The sequence below is a fragment of the Phyllostomus hastatus genome, unplaced genomic scaffold (assembly GCF_019186645.2).
Source record: "Phyllostomus hastatus isolate PE091 unplaced genomic scaffold, TTU_PhHast_1.1 phas_scaffold_78, whole genome shotgun sequence".
Lineage (NCBI taxonomy): Eukaryota > Metazoa > Chordata > Mammalia > Chiroptera > Phyllostomidae > Phyllostomus > Phyllostomus hastatus.
The window spans coordinates 34955375-34976798 of record NW_025334041.1 but is presented as its reverse complement, the minus strand read 5'-3'; the positions used below and the strand labels follow the sequence as shown (position 1 = coordinate 34976798).

At 38.9% G+C, this 21424-nt stretch overlaps 1 protein-coding gene across 1 annotated transcript in view; it reads right to left on the bottom strand.

The window, feature by feature from the left end:
- ABCB1 (ATP binding cassette subfamily B member 1) overlaps positions 1-21424 on the bottom strand; it is an 84029-nt gene that overhangs the window by 28322 nt on the left and 34283 nt on the right. Inside the window, exons 8-18 of the mRNA XM_045827989.1 lie at positions 20269-20393; positions 12974-13145; positions 10600-10713; positions 10342-10452; positions 10038-10163; positions 9726-9929; positions 9256-9426; positions 6786-6947; positions 5801-5977; positions 5167-5313; positions 2804-2911 (exon numbers count right to left, since the gene is read on the bottom strand). Of these exons, the coding sequence (XP_045683945.1) occupies positions 2804-2911; positions 5167-5313; positions 5801-5977; positions 6786-6947; positions 9256-9426; positions 9726-9929; positions 10038-10163; positions 10342-10452; positions 10600-10713; positions 12974-13145; positions 20269-20393 (1617 nt within the window). The remainder of the gene's footprint in view (positions 1-2803; positions 2912-5166; positions 5314-5800; positions 5978-6785; positions 6948-9255; positions 9427-9725; positions 9930-10037; positions 10164-10341; positions 10453-10599; positions 10714-12973; positions 13146-20268; positions 20394-21424) is intronic.

The window sequence follows — 21424 nt, the reverse complement described above, 5'->3', positions numbered from 1 at the left end:
GTCACCACTAAAGAGGACACAAGACAAAGTCAGAAAGCTTGATTTCTAGAGCTGACTATGTTTTAGTGACGGTATATATGGTGGCATAGACAGGGCAGCCCAGTTTTCATGTTGACACTGCCACTTCCCAGCTAGCTGGCATGCCACCCCTCCTTATTTCCCCAGTGAACCAGGGTCTGTCACAGGAAGCTAGAGTTGTTCCCAAGGCAAGAGACACTATAAATAGGGTGGCTATGTAATGTATCATGCAAACCAGGACACTTTTGAAAGTAAAAAGGGGTACTATTAATAATTATACCAGGACCTGAGGTGTAATCTGGGAAAACAGAAATATATGGTCATGTCAGCCACAGAAGATGCAGAAAACAAAGATATCAAAATGAAATTCTTAGTTTTTAGTTTACAAAAAGCCAGACCTAGAAGAAAAATAGGTTGGGGAAGGACGGTCACTGAGAATTTTCTATACTACTTTTCTCCATCCACCAAGGATACAACCTTCTGTATCGGGAGGAAGGAAGTTAGTTACTGGGCAAGAACAGAGTAAGCTGTGATTGTGTGCCCATGTCGGGCTACTTCTAGCGGGAAAGGGCAACAGAACTCTCACTCCAGTGAGTTTGGGGGTACAGGACTGAAGGAAGCAGTGCTCCTCTTTCTGGAGAGCTGGGAAGTGGCAGGTTGCAGATGACACCTGCCACATAATGACATTGGCAAAAGCAGAGTGGAAATGGCTTGATGGTGCATCAGGACAGGAGGGGCCTTTCTAACAGCCCGAGTCCCCTGCAGAATCAGAGAAGTGGGGGAAGGCAACCACATCCCCACTGTGCTCCAAGTAGCATGTTGGACATTATGGAAAGAGAGGGAAGAAACGGATGCAAAGAGCACAAGTGAAGAAAGACCCAGTTCTTCTACATGGACCTGATAAAGGGGGACAGCCAGGTGGGGCCATGAAACTGAAGGCAGATGGGGCCACGCACCCCTCCGGCTGCCAGCATGACGCAGACCATCACCCTCCACCCTGCGCTGCAATGTTGCACAACTCCTCTGCTACCACATGCCAACCCAGGGAGGAGGAGGACAGGGAAGATTAGATTATTTGAGCTTATGCCCGAAATTACTAAAATGGTTATATTTACTTGGAAATGGCCAGGTTAAGGTCTCTGCTATCAAGCTGAATGAAATGTGAAATACCTCACCCACTACAGAAGATGGCTGTTCTTATACTGGAGGGAATATAACAATGAAGAGCCCCTGTTGTTAAGTGCTTCCTCTGATACTATACCTATGTTAGCTCATTAAGTCTTCATGACAACCCTGTAAGCACCACTTTACAGAAGAAACAGATTTGGAGAGGCAGCTAAGTTGCCATAGGCTGCAGTTCTAAGGTGGCACAGTTGAAATCAGAATTTGGATCTCTGAGAATCCTTGCCAGAGTGGGAACCCAGAGCCTGAGAATTCATCACCCACTAAGTGCCCTCCTTATGTTTCTAAACGAGGGGCTGGGCATTCTAACATCAGGCTTGGCGCCATATCTACACTTCTGGGGCCTTAGCATTCAGAGCCTTCACATTCAGAACCTTCATTCTTTGCTCCCCAGGCAAACCAGGCTCTGGTCTCCCATGTATCACTATGGTACAAAGGTATTGCTTTAACTGCCTTGGCTTCACCAATCCCAATCTCTCAAGTTTGAGAGACCAGCTCCAAGCCTACTTCCCTCTAAGTTCTTTAACCAACTTCACCCTCAGCAATCTTTACCTTCTTCCAACTTCTGTGGCATTAAGATTGGCAGGGAAATCTTGGATACAGTTAGAAGGTCACATCTACTTTACAGTATGGTCAAATTCCCCAAAGAGACTCTAAGTACTTAGTAATGACAGGGTTCAGTATTTTTTCTTTTGTGCCTCCTATACAATGCCCATAAAAATGTTCTATTAAAAATATTAATAGATAGCCCTGGCTGGTGTGGCTCAGTGGATTGAATACCAGCCTGTGAACTGAAGGGTTACTGGTCTGATTCCCAGTTGGGGTACATGCCTGGGTTGTAGGCCAGGTCCCCAGTGGGGAGCAAGTGAGAGGCAACCACACACTGATGTTTTTCTCCCTCTCTTTCTCCTTCCCTTCCCCTCTTTCTAAAAATAAATAAAATCTGAAAAAAAAACCCTAGACTCTCATTTTAACAGAAATTAAAAATATATATTAATAGATGTTTACAACATGTTAAATAAGGAGACCTATTCAGAATTCTGTCTTTAAAAAAATTGTATGTCTTTAATAATCTACCCATTGATTGAGTGAATAAGTATTTGCAACTGCCTCACACAGGCCTAGAAACTTAGTCACATTATCTCTTTTAATCACCTAGAGGCAGTTAACCCCTACATCACAGATGAGGAAATTAGGCTGAGACCATTTAAATTACTTATTTGCCCTAACATATGAAATTGAAAACTGGTTCAACTTCTACTCTACCTAGGTCTAACACCAAAACCCATAGTGCCTTACCATACTAATCTCTTAGAGCATTTATTTCCTTTGCTCTGTTCCCTCTGGTTTCATTAATATTTCAGTGGGTGGGCAGAGTGGTGGGGAGGTAGGAGTAAAGAGAAGAACGTAAGCCAGGGAGTCAGAGGAAGCAAAACACCTTTTTTTAAAAAAAAAAAAACAGAAAAAAAACCTGGCTGCTAAGAGCCCAGTTAATATAGAAGCAATTCTACTAAAAAGCAAATTATATAGATGTTTACAAATTCCCACAAGTGAGTAATGATGAATTTCTCAAAATCAATCAAGTGAAAATGTAGACATTTACCTGAAGAAAAAATGTAATGAAAGAAATCATTCCAAGGACTAGAAACAACAGTGAGAACAAGTTACTGTTTTGTCGTTTTGTTTCCGGATCATCATCTCTGGTAAAAACCTGTTAAGAAAATAATGAAAATGCTTTCAAATCAATCACTGAAGGAGTCACTCGGGGTCAAATGCATTTCCCATCTAGCACAGTGTCCAGGGAGTCAAGAGAGCCTTTGGTAATGGAGGTTGGGGTTGGCTTCCTTAACCCCAAACTTAAAGGTGGACATACATTCCCTTCCTTAGAGGCCACCAGAGAATCTGTCACTCCCAAAGCAACCCATCACTTTTTCTATTCATACTTTCTCTTGGAGCAACAGCACCACACCTACAATGGAAAGGAGAATTGAGAACAAATGAACACTATCTTCCTCCTCTGGTGGAAAACTGCCTTGTATGGCAATTCACTGTTTTATAATTTGGACACTTCAAACTGTCTTAAGGTGTCTGGAGACAAATCTGCTGATGTAACTTGGTAAATCAGAGAAGTGGTCATTCCCTCAGCGCAAAAAAAGAAAGGCATTTCCTTGACCCTGCCCTCTTTGCAGGATGGCCAGTTAGAAAGCCAGTGAGAACTATAGCCAGCTGACCCTGCGCCACACTTGGAGACATTTCCAGAGATGGTCAGAAGAGCTAGAAGGGCGTTTGGGGCTCTGGGAGCACAGACAGTAACCACTCCACAGGGAAAGAACAGGAACACAGCCCTAAACAATGGGCCCAAATCAGTACTGCAACAGAGCCAGATTCCTAACCCAACCCAGCCAACCTTATTCTTTGTAAAGGAAAAATAACTTTTTAGAAAAAAATAATTTTTCTTGATTAGTCATTGCAACAAAAATGGTAGCTACCAATCAGTGCGCTCTCACTCTGTGCCAGGCATTATTCTAAGCAAATTCATGTACACTATTCCTTTTATCCTTGCAATCACCTCCTGAGGTTTGTTATGTTATCATCACTATTTCACACAGAGGAAAACTGAAGCACGGAGAGGTTAATTAACTTGTTCAAGCAAGTAACTCAGCCAAGCAAGTGATGATCCAAGGATACAAACCCAAGCAATCTAACTCGGAGCTCATAACTGTACACTCGGTGTCACAAACCTTCAACGAGGCAGATGGCTGGCTGCCTGCCTAATATTTTAGGAGCTACTATGTCAGTCCTGCACTGCTTGTTTTCTGCCTATTGTTACATAAGCAAAAAAAATTCTTAAGTTGAGGTTTTTTATACACAGCTAAACCCTTCCCTAACTAATCTAATTCCATTTGTTTCTAATGATACCACTGCCTACCTCTCTGCCTGCAAGACAAATGTCAGAAGAATTGGCAAAGTATGGGCCACCAGCCAAAGGTTTATGTAAAGTTTAACCTATTTTTGGCACTACAATGGCAAGGGTGAGTATTTGCCACAGAGGTCATTTGGTCTAGAAAGCCTAAAATATTTACTATCTCATCCTTTATAAAAGTTTTACTAACTTCAGCCTGGAACATATGCTCCACGCAGTTGGATACCATCTCCTTCTTACTACTCTTCCCGCCCCTAGAACAGTAGCTGGCACAAGGCAGACACCAAAAAAATATTTTGTGAATGAATACATTAAACATATGAATGTCAGCCTGAAATAAGTTAGCCAGACATGGAGAGACCTGAATATTGACAGTAGTTTTTTGACATGATCATGTTTGGCCTAAGTTTTATGTAGTGATCAACTTCTGTTTCCACCCTGTTTCCAGAAGTTAGAGCAAGGGGCCCTCGGCTTGAAGTTTGACTTTCTGTCACTAAACAAAAAGCATTCCTGCCTGGACTGTAACTTTATTGTTGAAAATGCCATCGTTAAGGGCAGGCGATGTATGACCATCTTGATCTTTTGAAAGCTGTTCCATTTGCTTGCATCTTCACAAGCGGGATGGACACCTTACAGAGGCAACAAGCAGAGCCTGCTCATATCCTGAAGAGTGTGTGTGCCAGAGAACAGCTGCCTCTCCAGCCAGTCAGACAAACACATGAGGAACTCTCTGAAAAGTGGTGATATGACAGTTTGTGAGGTTTACTCAGAGCCCAGTGATGGCAGGTAGGGGACAGTCACCTAGTCAGTTTCAGAGACTACTTCAGGGATCTGCTATGCTGGGCCCTGGTAGAAACCTATTGCCAGGACAAAGGGAGATTCAGAAGATCAGTTTTGTGATCCCAAACCAGACTTTTACTTTTACATCTTCAAGCTGCATAGTTTCATATGGGGGTCCATGTCTTTTGTAGCTTTTGTATACCGTCAGAAACACAAACAGTTCATTCTTTAGTCAGGACGCACAGGTAAACATAAACACTTACCCCTACGATCTTTGAAAATACAACTGAAAATGCTGGTTGCAGGCCTCCATTTATAATGGCACAAAATATACCTACTGCAAAATAAGGCCATTCAGGTGCATTCAGCTTCATAACCCTCCAAAAGCCAACTGAAGGCATATTTTCACTCTAGAAAAACAAAAAATTACAAAAGCCTAGTTAGAAAAAAATTGATACTTAATTGGTTTAATGATGAACAGTTCTACCATATGCACAAAAAATTTTAATGAATATATCTAATTCTTGTTTCATATCAAATGATTGCTCTTCAGCTTTAAAAAAGCAGCGACAAATTCTGTTAAATTACTCCTCTATTTTTAAAGAAATAAATGATGTTCCCAAAAACATATAATATTTAAAACACAACAATATCTGCAAGTAGGGATCAAAGAATAGAAATGTTTATATTTGAAGACCCCTGAAAATTTGTTTCTTTACATTATAAATTTTAATTCTAAAACTCTCGACGTATAAATTATCACTGATAAATTTTCATTCGAGTCTAAAATGTGGACATTTTGGTTTGGGGAACACTCTGGGGGATAGGACAAGAAGATTCCAGATGACCCTTTCTGGTTCCCACTCCTCCCCAGCCCTAGCCCCCAATCCTCTGTACCAGGCCCTCTTTCTCATTAGGCTTTTTCTCTTGGCCTTGTGTTGCATGGACACTCCTGTGAGTTGACTTTTGTCTTAATAGACTGGATCCTGAATCTTTTGGAGACACTTCCGAGGCATCCATCTCATTTCTGGCTTCACCAGCTGCATTTTCTAATTCAATTTCATTTCCTTTTGTCTAAAATAAACAAGATATATGCATAGGCTGGTTAGGTGCTGTTAACCAATGAAAATTAATCACTGCATATCAGATATCAAGGAAAATAATAATCTGAGTAGATATACAGGAAAGGGTAAAGTTAAACTGCTATTTCTTTTTTGTGATACATTTGAAAATCAAAACCACTAAACAAGAAGGACTCTCACTGAACATGCTGAAATAACATGGCACCTACTCCACGTGGTACATTAGTTGTCTCCGTTTTGGGTGTTTTGGGCTCAACCATGTTTATTGTGGGCCAGTCCTGTCCACAGCAACACACGGCACAAGCCATACAGTGAGCCACAGCTGTCCTTTTAAATTTTCTCAGCAGCCACATTAAAAAGTGTGAGAGAAGTAAAATCAATTTTAATTATATATTTTATTGAATCTAATGTATTCAAGATATTTACACATGTAATCAACACAAAAATGTACTGAAACATTTTGCACTCTTTTCGTGTACTAAGTCTTCAGAATCTGGTATGCACTTTCTACCTACAAACACTTTGATCAGATTAGCCACTGTTCTGCTCAACAGCCTTTTGTGGCTACAACAGTGCGTGTTTAAACTTTTCTTTAACTTTCTAAGTATCCTTCTTTATTTTCCCTCCTTTAAAGAGAAAATAAAATACCTAAAACACTGGTCTAATCCTGAATCCCTCAAGTATTTTTTTCCCCACATCTCATGATAATCAAATCTATTAACATTTATTAATAGCAACCAACACAGCAAAATCAGCATATTCCTGAGATACTTTAGGAAAATTTTAGAGTTAGACGATACCTGCATTGTGACAAGTTTGAAGTAAACGCCTTTCTCTTTCATGAGTTCCTCATGAGTCCCTTTCTCCACAATGACTCCGTTCTCAAAACCAGCAATGACATCAGCATTACGGATTGTAGACAACCGATGAGCTATCACAATGGTGGTCCGGCCTCTTCTGGCCTAAACAGATAAAAATTTCACCTTTGACTGCGAGAACAATTTTATGCAAAAATTCATTCATTCATTACAGTTTGTATGTAATGAGTTATCAATGCCTCGGACGTTGTAAAACCATCCAAGCTATATAAGGTAGCCTTCTGGCTTTAATAAATGTATAGTCAATTGATAACAGTTTAAATGATATTTTTTATGACAAAGATGGGTACAAATATGATAGTCACATATTATGTACACCTCTAAGTGTTTCAGTTAACCTCTATCAGCCTAAGTTTACAGTAATAATTGGGGGTTCATACAAAGTGAAAAACCCTAGAGCCTAGGCATTGGGTCAAATCAGAGCAGACAGAGACCACCGCATGCACACCAGCCAGGGACCAGGCCTGGGAATCACAATGTGCTACTTCACAGAATATCTGGATGATCAAGATGGACAGTAAGTAGGAGGCAACAGGGTTGGACTTCAGTGTCAAATGGATTTGAGCTCAGAGTTAGTTCTGCTATTTATGAATTCCAGGATTTTATCCAAATCTTTTCACCTGTGAGGCTCACTCTATTTATGCACAAAATGGGGATAATAATACTCCTTTTTTTAGAGTAATTGTGATGACTAAATGAAACAATGCACATGAAGCTCTGGGACATAGACAGGAAGTACTAAATAAATGACACACATACTAGGTGGGAGTGATATGGAAATACTGGAGAGCTTTGTAAACATTTTTAAATGCCAATCTCACTTTTATTTTAATATGAGACACAGCCAGATAACCAGAACTTGTCTGAGATTTCTTTAGGCTTTGTAACTTTCCCAATGCTTGTGATTTTTGTTATTCTGTATTTCTCACCAGGAACTCGCAATAAAATTCTCAAAACAAAGTGACAAAAAAAAAGTCATCAGGATCAATGTCAGAAGGAGAAGTGGAAAACTGAGGAAAAAAAAATACCTGTAGAAAAAGTAGGTGGTGGTAACCAGAAAGTAGAGAATAAAATGGCTCAATTCTCTGGATGTTTTTAATAAAAGCGGGGAGGCATGTGAATTCCTCCCCCAAATTTACATTCTAACAAAAAGTATTTTTAAAAGCAACCTTTAAAAATGGTTTCTATTTATAATTTAACATAGTTCTATTGTAGAATAATAAGAAAACACAGATGTGAAATTACAGATAAGTATAGTGAAGAAGGAAAAAAACATAATTTTGGATCACAAAATTTTTATAACCTGCTTTTTCCTCCCTCCACAATCTATTAAGCACAATGACAGGATGTTTAAAGGAACGCACAGTGTGTTTTATTATTAGAGAGAGGAAGAGTTGGAACAAATATGAGTTCATCTTTGAATTCTACTGTGACACCTCGACTCAGAGCACTTTTGGGTTAAAAGGTCTCCGCATTCCTTGTCCTCACAGAGCCTGGTCACCATTATACACCAGAGACTGACGCAGCACGCCGCCCCTATCCGCTCAGAGAAAATAAGCACTCAAGTCTGATTTGGAGAATGAGTCACATGGACTCCAGAACTGCAGGAAGGTCAAACCCTGTTGATAATCAAGGACATTTCATGGCTCAGGTAAGTTTCAATATCATCATCTCTCTGCCCCTCTCCTGCGAATAAGGGCTTTCTCATTTCCCATAGCATCTTCATCAGGCATTTGACATACTGGCAATTAAATGTGAACCTTCAGATTATATTTTCCTCTTGTCAACAAAAGTAAAAACTCACAAAACCTCAATAACAGAGCTATCTCTAAAGCTATCTTTTCAAGATTACAATGAAGACCGGTTTTCCTGTAAGTCTGTCTTCTTCATTGTTTAATTAAAAAAAAATGGTAAATAGCTTTCAATGCAAGTTTATTTATTTCTACTTTAAAAAAAAGAAATAAGTAGAAATTAAATAAACAGACCCAAAAGCCTGATGATTTTGTTTTGATAGTGGAAGAGATCACTTTAAAAGTGACTAGAAATTTCCTTTGAAAAGAATAATACTAAGAATAGCCCTGGCTGGTGTGGCACAGTTGGTTGGAGTGTCGGCCATGGACCAAAATGTAACAGATTCAATTCCCAGTAGTGCACATACCCAAGTTGAGGGTTCAATTCTCAATTAGGGAACACACGAGAAGGCAACCAATTGACACTTCTCTCTCACATTGATGTCTCTCTCTCCCCCCTCTTCCCTTCCTCTCTCTCTAAAAGCAATGAAAAAAATGTCCTCAGGTGAGGATGAAAAAAATGAAAATAATACTAAGAATAATTTAGGATGACATGTTCTTAGGCTTATAAATCAGGCTGGATTGAATTGAGGCTCACAGACCTTATCCAGGGCCGCCTGAACCACTGCTTCACTCTCAGTGTCCAAGGCTGACGTGGCCTCATCCAGCAGGAGGATCTTGGGGTTGCGGACCAGGGCGCGGGCGATGGCGATTCTCTGTTTCTGTCCGCCACTCAGCTGGGCCCCTCTCTCTCCAACCAGGGTGTCAAATTTCTACAACAGAGAAAACACAGGAGGACTTAGCAAAAGAGCAAGTTATCTCAGCTCCCATTTTAAGATGCTAGCTTCACAAGCAACACAATCCAGTTCCTTACAACTTAGCAAATAACCAATCCTAACTTTTAAAAATATGCCTAATACTAGTTGATGCTGCTAGAGCTTTAAAATCTGAAGTAATCTTGTTTTCCCTTCTTAGGGGTTTCCTCCAGATTATAGTCTCCTAACTCATTATGCATTAGGTCAGCATTCTATTCATTGACCCTCTAGCATGACAAAGATGAAGAAAGACTTACATTAGGCAGTTTCATGATAAAGTCATAGGCATTGGCTTCCTTGACAGCTTTCTTAATCTCATCCATGGTGACATCTTCACGGCCATAACGAATGTTTTCGGCTATTGTGGTGGCAAACAACACAGGTTCCTGACTTACCACACCGATAATTTCCCGCAGATACCTTACATTTATGGTCCTAATGTCCTGTCCATCAATAGTGACCTGAAATAAAAAGTAAGTGTGAATTTCATACATGGCAGAGTTGTAGTGTGTGCTCTGCAATGGTACTAATGATTGCTATAGCATCTAGCTCAGCAAGCGCCATCTCACCTCGCCTTCTGTGGGGTCGTAGAGCCTCTGCATCAGCTGCACCGTCGTGCTCTTCCCACAGCCACTGTTCCCAACCAGGGCCACCGTCTGCCCACTCTGGACCTCCAGGTTGAGGCCCTTCAAGATCTACCAGAATGAATGAGAAATAAACTTAAAAGCAATACACAGCTAGTGGGATGAATTGACAGCTGAATTTAAGAGGAGGTTTAAATATCCATATTCTTTTACAATCTCTGAAGGAAAGTATCAGAAACCCTTTATTCAATGCATCACTGAATAATTGATTAGTCATTTATCACTGTACCTTAACTTCTTTTCGAGACGGGTAACTGAAGTGAATATTTTTGAATTCCAGATTTCCCTTAATATTATCTGGTTTGTGTCCATTGTTCGAATAGCTGTCAATGTTTGGCTTCTAAACAGAATAAAATATCAGAAGATTACTAGGTTACAACAACTACTTTTAGTGACATTTGTGGAAAGCTGGGACAAGTGATAAATAAATCTACTTTTAACTAGCAAAACTTTCAAATAGTTGTATAAACAGCCAGCCCAGACTTACATGATCAATTATCTTGAAGACTTCAAAAGCTGCTCCTCTTGCATTTGCAAATGCTTCGATGCTTGGAGATGTGTTTCCAATACTAAAAGCCCCAATTAAGACAGAAAAGAAGACCTGAGGAATGTGAAGGAAAACGATTAAGTTTTTCAGTACTGTTTAATACAAATTTTTAATACTTTTTTCTTGTTTTCATGCAACTGATTAAATTTTAAAATGGCAAGGCAATATACATATGGAAACTGGGCATTAAAAGTATTTTTTTAAAGTATAAGTACTTTTTAATTTAGAATGCAAAATTAATCTCACTTGCTCAGTGAAACAATGGGGTACATTCTATAGGACCAGGACATTATAATAGACTGTTTTAATATTTCTTGGATGGCCAAGAATTTTGGTTTAGATCATCAGCAGAGAATAGTGGAAATACACCTCAGTAGGAGACACAGAAGGGCCCGGTCTGAGCCCTGATTAAGCACTAACTGGCTATGCATCTTCAGGCAATTCTAGAGTTCCTGGGCTTCAATTTCCTCATTTGCAAAAATAGGCAAGATTCTGTTTTCCCTATCTGGCAACCTTTTACAATATATATTTATTTATGTATATTAACATAGCAACATATTATGCTAACATTAACTGTTAATATAGTAATGTGTTAATATCAATATAGTAATATTATTTACATATAATATATTATACTATGTATTTACTGTATATAGTAAAAGGTATATTTATATATAATTACTTTGTATATACATAAATACTAGATATACAAATACTTGGTAAATTATAAAGCACGCAGACCTACAGCATGATTCTTTATCAAGTTATCTTTTGTTTTCCTCTGCTAAACTGTGTTCTTTGAGGTATGATAAACAGGTTGTTTTTTCCATTTTGCCCAAATAAGTTTCTTATTGATAAAGACCTGACTTTGTTTCTCATCAGGGTTAAAGAGAACTAATGTCACTATTCATTTCTTTCTAAATCACACAATAATTCTAGTCCCCAATAACATACATAGAAAGAATTTTGCTAAGTGATTCCATACTCATTTTATCAGTTAGTCCTTACAACAGTCATGTCATCTCCGTTTGGGAAAAGAGGTACAAAGGCGTGAAAAATCTAGAATGGCTGCCCAAAACCGTATAGCTAAAAGTTGTGTACCTAGAATTTGAACCAAGTTGGCCTCATATCAAATCTTGTGCTTTTACTTGCTATTCTGGATGCTTCCAGTTTGTAAGGCAGATCTGAGATCAGTGAATGCTGGATTTCCAACTGCTTGTCTACATCACAGTGAAACAGAATACTTCTCTTATCACAACCTAGGTTCATCCACAGTATCACTATCCTAAAACAAACTTTTTGGTTAAAACGATTCTCAACTGAATAGCCACATATATTTTGGGTGAGACACCAGTCTAAAAAAACAAGACACATGATTATCATATCCATGTTACCAGTCTGTTTCCTGACAGAGGGAACTGTTTTAAGGGACTCAACAAAATTTGGTCTGTCATTAACTGAATATATTTATGCTTCACCTAGGAAAACGGAACTGAGTGACACTGCTGACAATATGTACTTTATTAGATCAAGATGCAGACTGAGCCCTGACCAGGTGGCTCGGTTGGTTGGAGCATCTCCCATACCCCAAAAGGTTTTGGGTTTGATTCCCTAGTCAGGGCATATCCCAGGTTGTGGAATCCCTGGTCCAGGCGTGTATGGGAGGCAACCAACCGACTGATGTTTCTCTCCGTCTCTCTCTAAAAATCAACAGACATATCCTCAGGTAAGGATTTTTTTTTTTAAAGACAGAGATAGAGCTTGGTCAGTGAGTTATTTCATTGTCTTTAACTACAAAAGGATAGTATCAAAGGGCAAGTCTTCAACACTTGTACAAAGACCTGTAAGGGAGAGAACCTCCAAACAGCACATTCTTTTAGAAAGAGTAACACTTTGTACTTCCATAAATTGGTGAGGTATACTAGATGTCATTCAAAAGATTTTGAAAAGAAGTTGAAGTGTATTTTGCCATATGCAGTTATGAACAGCAAAGCAGAAAATAAAAGTAAAGTGTTTAGCATAGTGTCTGACACAATGAAATAATCTCAGCCAGTGAAAAGTTCATGCTATAGAGAACGGTGATGTTTTATTATTTAGGTCACAGGACTGACTGTGCAAAGGGGGGTTCCAAAAAAGACAAAACTGGTTGTTAAATACATCTAATTTCCCTTTCACTTGTTAGCCTAGCAGTGCACATCTCTTTGTGTTATTCAATCATCCTTCAAAATGTATTCTCCAACAGTCAAGACAACACCGCACTGCAATTTCACTGGATTTTCAATAGTGAATCTTTTCTTAATACGACACCACTTACAGTGAGGACTTCTCCAATAGTATATTCTCCTGAGATGACCAAGCTGGTCCCGTACCAGAATGCCAGAGCATATGATGCATAGATGAGCAGGAAAGCACCACCCATAGAAATGTTGGCTGTAATAGCTTTCCTTATGCCAATTCTTTTAGCTTCTTCCAAATTTCTGTTGTACCTAGGAGGAGTCACAAAAACGATCACATATACTTATAAATCTTATAAATGGATCAATACAGCATGATGCTTACTGAGGACTTAGAATGCGCCCAACCCTGTGGAGGTGCTTTATACACATTTTCTCCTTTGGTCATACATTGACCCTATGATGTTAGTACTATTTAACCCCTTCTTGTGGGAAAGGAAACGGAGGCTTAGAGGTCAAGTGACTTGTGGGAAGGCCTTCTAAAAGCCTCTTCTCTGGCCTTAGCAAAAGCGAAACAAGTGGAGTAAAAATTTTTTTTAAATTTTATTTTAATCATTGTTCAAGTACAGTTTTAGTGGAGTAAAATTTAACAAATGTTTAGAACTAGCATGGTTTCATACACAAGACAAAAGAGATGCTATGAACACTGTGTTTTCCCTTTAAAATCTGTGTGCTTTTTAAATTTATTAATAAAATGAAGATATAGGGCTACAAAATGTTCAACATAAGTCGGTCCCTTAGTCTCTGAATATTACAGAAGCTTTGGAGACATTCTGCACCCCATCCTGCATCCCTCTGGGACCCCTGGAAGGACTGACGGAAAGAATACAAGTGAGGAAAACAGTGAAGAACTAAAATGGAGTCAATGCAGTCAAGCTGCTATATTACTCAAATCAAGAAGGCTGAGGCATGAGGAAGAGTTTCTATTCTTGCTTTAACTAGCCAAGAAATAAACTTTCGAACTTTCCAGTCTTTTCTCAATGCCCAGACATTTATTTACCTGTAGATAACCCCCTGACTATCCCCTAAAGAACTCAGGACTAGCCTCCGAGTGCCCATCCTCCACACCACCGGGCATCCAGCAGCCAGACCACCTGACATCTGACTGAAAACTATTCTGGACCAATCCCAGGGCTCAGAAGGCATCACTGATTCTTCTCAAGGTTGTGACTTTTATTGTAAGAACTCTTAACTTTTCTTTCCTCTTTGGAACACTTCTGGGTTTTTGCCTAGCTATGTTTTCAGTTTGCATACTCTAAGAGCCTTGAATAAACCTTTGTCATTTATTTCTAGAAAAGCCCCCATTTTTCAGTTTGATTGACTCATGTGTAGGGGCATTTTGAGAGCTATGAATTGTGATGTAATGCAATACATTTAATATTTAAATAAACCGTATAGTTTATCTTATTTCCATAAATGTTCATTTTCAAAAAATCATTGACCTGAAAAAAATTACTGGGCTTAAAAATATATAATAATCCTTCATTATGTACCAGTGTGCCCTTCCTTAGTGGTTCTACACATTGTCCACATCCTGTTCCCTCTGTCAGAGCCTCCCAACATAGTCCTGTCACGGCTGCCCACCGTGGAAGAAGGGACTCTGGCCTGGTGGCTCGGCTGCCCGAGGCCATCTGGCTGCCTCAGGGACCTGGGAGAATGAAAGTCTCAGCACATCTAGAACCCTGTAACCTGTTTACAATCTCTACTATGTTAGCCAAACTTGAAGAATACCCATTAAAAACTTCTCACAGAAAATACAGCAAATTCAGCATATTTCAAGTCAGTGATTTCTAAAATAAACATCTATGGAAATAAGATAAGCTACCCAGTTTACGTCAGTGTAAAAAGTATTACACAGCACCTCAAATCACACAAAAGAGGGCAAAAGCAAGTGTACAAAAAAACCCAAAAAATATGTTGGAGTCCCCTGACAGATTTTCTCTCTCCAGTTCTAATGACTTAAGCTCACTCCCAAATGTTAGTTCCAGTACTTTTTAAACTCTCAGAGAACAGTTAATTTCTGATGTTAAGGATAAAGGAGATGGTACCTGTAACTTGATCTTCCTGTGAAAGGAACACGGCAGACTATTAAGCTCAAGAAGAGAGATGTGGAGATACGATAATGGGGCCCAAATTTAAAGAAGGAGGATCTCGAAAATGTAGAATCAAGGTGATATTATTGAGTATTAGGGAAACAGACCAGATTATAATTAAGCTTTACATCTGTCTTTATCCTGTTACTCACATCTCCCTGCAGAACTTAGAACACTGACTTACAGAAAGGAGTTCACAACTGTTGAAATAAAAGGACTCAGTTCCACATAGAATTTACACTTTGAGGTCTTTAATCCACAAAGACATGAATATATAAATACTGTATGAGCATGCATTCTTTCTTGACTTCAGAACTTTTTAAATTGGCTACTTTATTAGTTATGAAAGTGTGCCAATGAAATTTGCATGGCCCCCACGTTCACTAAAGACCAAATTTACACAGAACTTTATAGTGATAAAATAGTAACATATTATTAGTTTCTTCTTCCAAAAATATCAATCTCCAACTTGCCAGTTATAATCCTTGAACAAAAACAATTATCTTTAAGAAACGTTTCAATGGTTGATACATATACATGTACACACACACACAAATACCTATGGGTGTGTTTGTATATCTTCCACTTTAGGAGCTGGCCCGAGGTGAAAAGTACTACTAGGCATAACTTACACACGATGACACAGGAACTTTAACAGTTATGACTCACACCCTGTTATCTCCTTTATTTCAGTTCTTGCTTACCGAGACTAATGTAGAAATCATTTCACTGATAAGCTGTTGTTGCATGCAGCCAGAGGAAACATTTGCACAGGAAGAAGCAACAATAAGGAAGAAAATCATTTAGATGCCAGAAGAGATAAATGATGAAAGGAAGGGATAAGGAGGGAGGAGACATAAACAATACTTTTACTTTTTGATTAGCATTTCAATAAAAAATCACAATACAAAATCAACTACTACTATCATCCATCCACTAAAATCATGTAATTGATAAAATGGTAGGTAATTAAAACAAGAGTTCCTAAAATGGACTGAAGTCACATAACCAAAACACTGATATTTAGAAAAGATTATTCTTCTTAAATATTATAAAAATATTTATCAGTGATGAAATAGCCATTTACAAGAGCAAGGAATAATTTTAATTAAGCAAACAGAAATCAATACTACTAGGTAAACACTTGTGACACAAAGAGAAAAACTTTTTTTAATTAAGGAAAATAAAACAATTTTCTACTGTTAATTAAATTCATTTTAAATTCTGGTTAATTTCATTTAAGAGAGCCAGTTTCCTCCTGCACCTGCTAAACTGAAGGGAAAGACTGAGACCTTAGTGACTTGTCTATTTGGAAGCAGAGGAGGGAAGGGGGAGAAGGAGCTGGAAAGAAAACTGAAGGGTTATATTTGGTTTCAGAATAGTTTTACCAATTCTACTTCCAAATTATATCCCAAATCTATGTACTTGTCACCCCTCCTGCCAGCAGTCTAGATCAGGCCATGATAAGCCCTCTCACCTGGACTACCTGTCTCTGCATTTTAACTGCTCTCACCTATTCACCAAACCACTTACAGACAGAGAAATAATCTTAAACATAATGTGGATAGTCATTCCCTTATTTAAGACCCTCAACCCTTTCCCTATGACCTTGATGTAAAATCCTAACTCCTCACCATAGCCTGCAATTCCCCATATTATGGCCCCACCTTTGACAGCCTGTCTTCCCCTCCATCCCCTTCACTGTGTGAACTCCAGTCACACTAGCCTTACATTTCCTAGAAAACTCCAGAGTCATTGGCACCTCAGGAAATCTGGAAGACTCTTGTATCTTTTCCCACAGCCCGGAAGGCCATGTCTCATCCCTCTTGTCTCAGCCTAGATGAAACCTCCCGGGATGCCTTCCATACCAACACAGTTAAAGTACATTTGCCTTCCTCACCTTCATCAGCACACTCTTTGATTCTTCCACAGCACTTTTTAAAGATCTATAATTAATTCATTTCTTTAATTTCTTTCTTACACTCCTTCTTACTTTCCTCCCATCCCTTTTTTCCTACCTCACTACTTTGACTAAGGATCACATGAGGGCAAATATCCGCTACTTCTGTTTCACTGAAACCCCAGAGCCTCGCACAGTGCCTGGCACTTGGTGGGTGCTGGTGACATTTGTTGAATGAATGAACTTTCAAGAAATGGCCAGGCTGGAAAGAACCTTAGGCCATCAGGTTGTCGTCCTAAATTGCCTCTTAATCTCCAGGCAAAACTAGTTTCCAATTTTCCAGGGGAGGCTTTCCTTTCAAAGATACATCCCAGTAACTATTGTTATCTGAAGAAATGTTTCCACACATAGAATGAATCTTTGAGTAGAGTTACGTAAGCCCATTTGCTTATTCTTATAGTAAAAAGTTGATCACCACCTTTTCTAGGAAAAAAAATCTTCTGTAGTGCTAATTAAAGCACTCCATTTAAAAATATTTTGCCCTGGCTGGTGTAGCTCAGTGGATTGAGCACTGGCCTGCGAACAGAAAGTTTGCCAGTTGGATTCCCAGTCAGGGCACATGCCTGGGTTGCAGGCCAGGTCCCCAGTAGGGGGCATGCAACAGGCAACCACACATTGATGTTTCTCTCCCTCTCTCCCTCCCTTCCCCTTTCTCTAAAAAATAAATAAAATCTTTTAAAATATATGTCTTAATTCCTTTATACTTTTAGTGAACTAAAATGATCAGATTCATCTAAGTTCTGAATATTGGACTTGACTCTCACAGTGCCCTTCCCTTCTACCCAGGTTACCTCCCATCTCTCACTATGGTTTTGTTGCTAATAATAATATCTTTCAAAAGTATCATCTTTATGACACATAGACACATATGACAGCAGGAAAACCTGGGTGTTTCAACCTTAGCAAAAGGTAAAGGCAAGGAAAAAAAAACCTCCCCTGGGCATTTGAACCACAAGGCAGTATCATGCAGGTCTGAAGTGTTAATTCATACTAGAAGTGTAGACAAAGAATTTAATGTAAGGGGGTCTCAGGTTAGTAGTGCCCCCAGTGAATAGTGTAAACCCAAATCCTGCCTGGAAGAATCGATTTCCATCCAGATCCATAGCAATTGTAAGAAGGCAATGATTGTAGGATTTATCTCAATGCTGAAGATGAAGAACTGTGACAGAAAAATGTGCATCTTAGAAATGATGCAATACTATGTATTCTGTAACTGTTCACTGCTGGCCCACGGAATGCCTTTTTTTCTGAATGGTGATCAGGTACTCAGAACTTATTTGACATTGTTGGCCTACAGAGTCTACAGGATTTCTATACATATAATCATAGCATCTGCAAATAATGAAAATTTTGCTTCTTATGTTCCAACCATTATAGCTTTGATTTCTTTTGTTATCCTGACTCTTTGTTTCTTTGGCCTACAGAATACTATAAATTCAAAGCCTTAATGCCCATGAGGTGTGGGCCTGATATTTTGACTTCTGCAGGGAGATGCTTTCCCCAACTCAGAAACCAGGTTGAAGCAGGTGAAATTTGCTTGTCTCCCTTTGCTGGTGGACACATCATTTTTTCTGGTTCACCTTTCCACTAAGAAAAAATGGAAAGAATCACGAGTTCAAAACTTCATTCTGCATCTGCTGAAGCATCAACTAACCAGAAAGGACTTTCTGAATAATCTCTCTGCATAGGAAGCCCTATGACTCTAAAAAGTATTTTATTTCCCAATAATGTTTACCCCAATTGGTACATTAGGCATTTTGTTTTTTGTGGTTGTCTATACCCTTCCTCTGCCCCATTATAATTTAAGCTCAAGGGGAGGAGTGGCTTATCTGACTGGGTGTTTGCCTGGTCCCTAAGGAAGATGGCTCAGGTTAATAGTCAGACATATTTGAAGGGAAAAGTAAAAACCTTAGCAAAAAATCGAGATAGGTCTTTCCTTCGGACTAGTGCACTACATCATCACAGATAATTCTCAGAGGGCATCTTTGCAGGGTAAAATGTATCACATGAACAAAAGAGGACTCCAAACACATCTGTACAGTTTAAAGAACAATTGTATTGTGAACGATCATGTAACCACAGCTGAAGTCAGGACACAGAACACCGCCAGGACCACAAACCCCCACAGCCTGCCCCACTTGGAACCCATCGCCCCTCATTTCCAGAGTGGGGGTCATTCTTCTGACTCACAGACTTCACTGGGTTTTCTTTACAGCTTTACCAAACAATTACAACCCTCCAATCAATATAGTTCAGTTTTTCCTATATTCAATGTATATATTCCTAACCTAAAATACTGTAACATCAGACATATTTTAAGTAAATTCTGCTGCTGCTCAGAAATCAATGATTCTAATACTATATATTTCAATAAATTACCATTTAATACTCTAAGAAATCTATTAAAAGGGACTAGTTGCAAGAAAATTATTAAACAACACAGTAAAAAAGATGCTGAGCTTTTGTACAAATGTGCTTTTTAGTTATATTTTTGTCTTCCAAATCATGGAGCATAGCTACTGACCAGGGGCTGGGCCGTAGGGGAAAAATGAACCACAGATTAAGCTGTCCCCATAGATCTTACACTAAACACTCATTCAATCTTAGAGAATGAAGGATGGTATATTTCAATTATATCAAATGAATAAGAATTTACTATTAGAAAAAAATTATATCATCAGGGATATAAAATATGTTTGAGCCCTAAGAAACTATTTTATGTCACTACCTACCTATGAGACTAGATAATGCTTTGAATTAGCAAATATAAGAAAAGACTCACAGATACAGAGAGCAGGTTGTTGGTTACCAGAGTTGGGGGGGGTTGGGGGCTGGATGAAGAAGGTGGAAGGATTAAGAAGTACAAATTGGTAGTTACAGAACAGTCAAAAGGATGTAAATTACAGCATAGGAATACAGTCACTAATATTGTAATAACTACATGTGAGGCCAGGTATTTCCTTGAAATATCAGCAGCAGGGGCTGGGGGGCAGGTGAGCGGAGAACACCTTGTAAAGCATATAATTGTCTAACCACTTCACTGTACACCTGAAACTATTACAGAATAACATTATTGAATGTAAACTGTAATCAAAAACTTAAAAATGGTTAAAAAAACAAGTACATAACATTTACCAAAAAAAGGAGTACAACTGGAATTACTACTTCCCTGGAATATTAGGCATGCTGTAATATGGATGAAGCTATTTAAAGACACATATATATTTGAGAGAACCCTTATAATCAACACTGTCAACCCAAAGGGCAGGAAAGATGACACAGAATTTAACATTTCTCTCAACTTAAAAAAGGAGATTCAAACCTTTCCAGCTCTTTCTTCTGTCCTCCAAATGCGATCACGGTTCGAATGGCCGCTAAGACCTCCTCAGCTACCGCTCCAGCTTTTGCATATGCACAGAGTTCTTTATTAGTAAATGAAGAGAGTAGCTGTTTAAAAATATAATTTCAGATCATGTAAATTTTCAACGGGTTAATTTTATCATTTGTAAAAATAAATACTTACACATGCTGCTTGTATATGTTAATATATGCATAAAACAAAATCCTTTATTTGTGTTGGTCACAATGTTCTAATTCTTAGTACAGATATATTCACTCTGTAAGCCACCGAGCTGATATACAATAAATTCAATTAAAAATTTTATTTTCTCACTGAATGCTTTGTGGATCCTCATCTAAATAAATAAAACTAGGAATGTGGGGTGATCTTCAATTACACAAAAGAAGGCATATACTATAGTTATAAACAAATGCAGGAGAAAGAGGCACTACACCAAGGCAACAGAGCAATTGCTAATGGCACTCTGGTTCAGAAGTGTCGTGTCGGTGTGGAGGCCAGCAGAATGCTGGGAACCAGAAGCACTGTGTGGTGACAGAACTTCAAGGTTTCACAGGCCAGGGGAAGCTGGCTCTTCTGAGCAAAACAATACACGCAGCCACCAGGGAGGGCTTTGTTTCATGAATGCTCTTTGATCCTTCTGTTTGGTTCCTGAGCATTTACTCTGTGGAAGAAACAGTACTGGGTACTTTATATACACAGGATCTCATTTATTCTTCTCAACTGTACAGTGAAGTAGGTACTATTTTCCCCACTTTACATGTGAGGAAATGGAAGGATGAAAAGGTTACATAATTTTACAAATAAATGAAATATCCAGGGTTCAAGCCTAACTCCCTATGACTTTGGCACCTGAATGAACAGCCACTGGAGTGCCTTTCTCTCTGAAACCAGCCAAAGACATGTGAACTCAGGTCCCAGAAAGCCTGTTACAAAAATGGAATCAACAGGAATGGGCAAAGAACTAAGGTTACTATTTATATACCCAGAATGCTTGAGTAGTCAACCTAACTAAAGATTACACACCAGCTAAGAACAAAATAAATAGAAACAGAGCATAGACACATGGAACAGAATGACAGCTGTCAAAGGAGAAGGAGGAGGGAGGACTAGATGACAT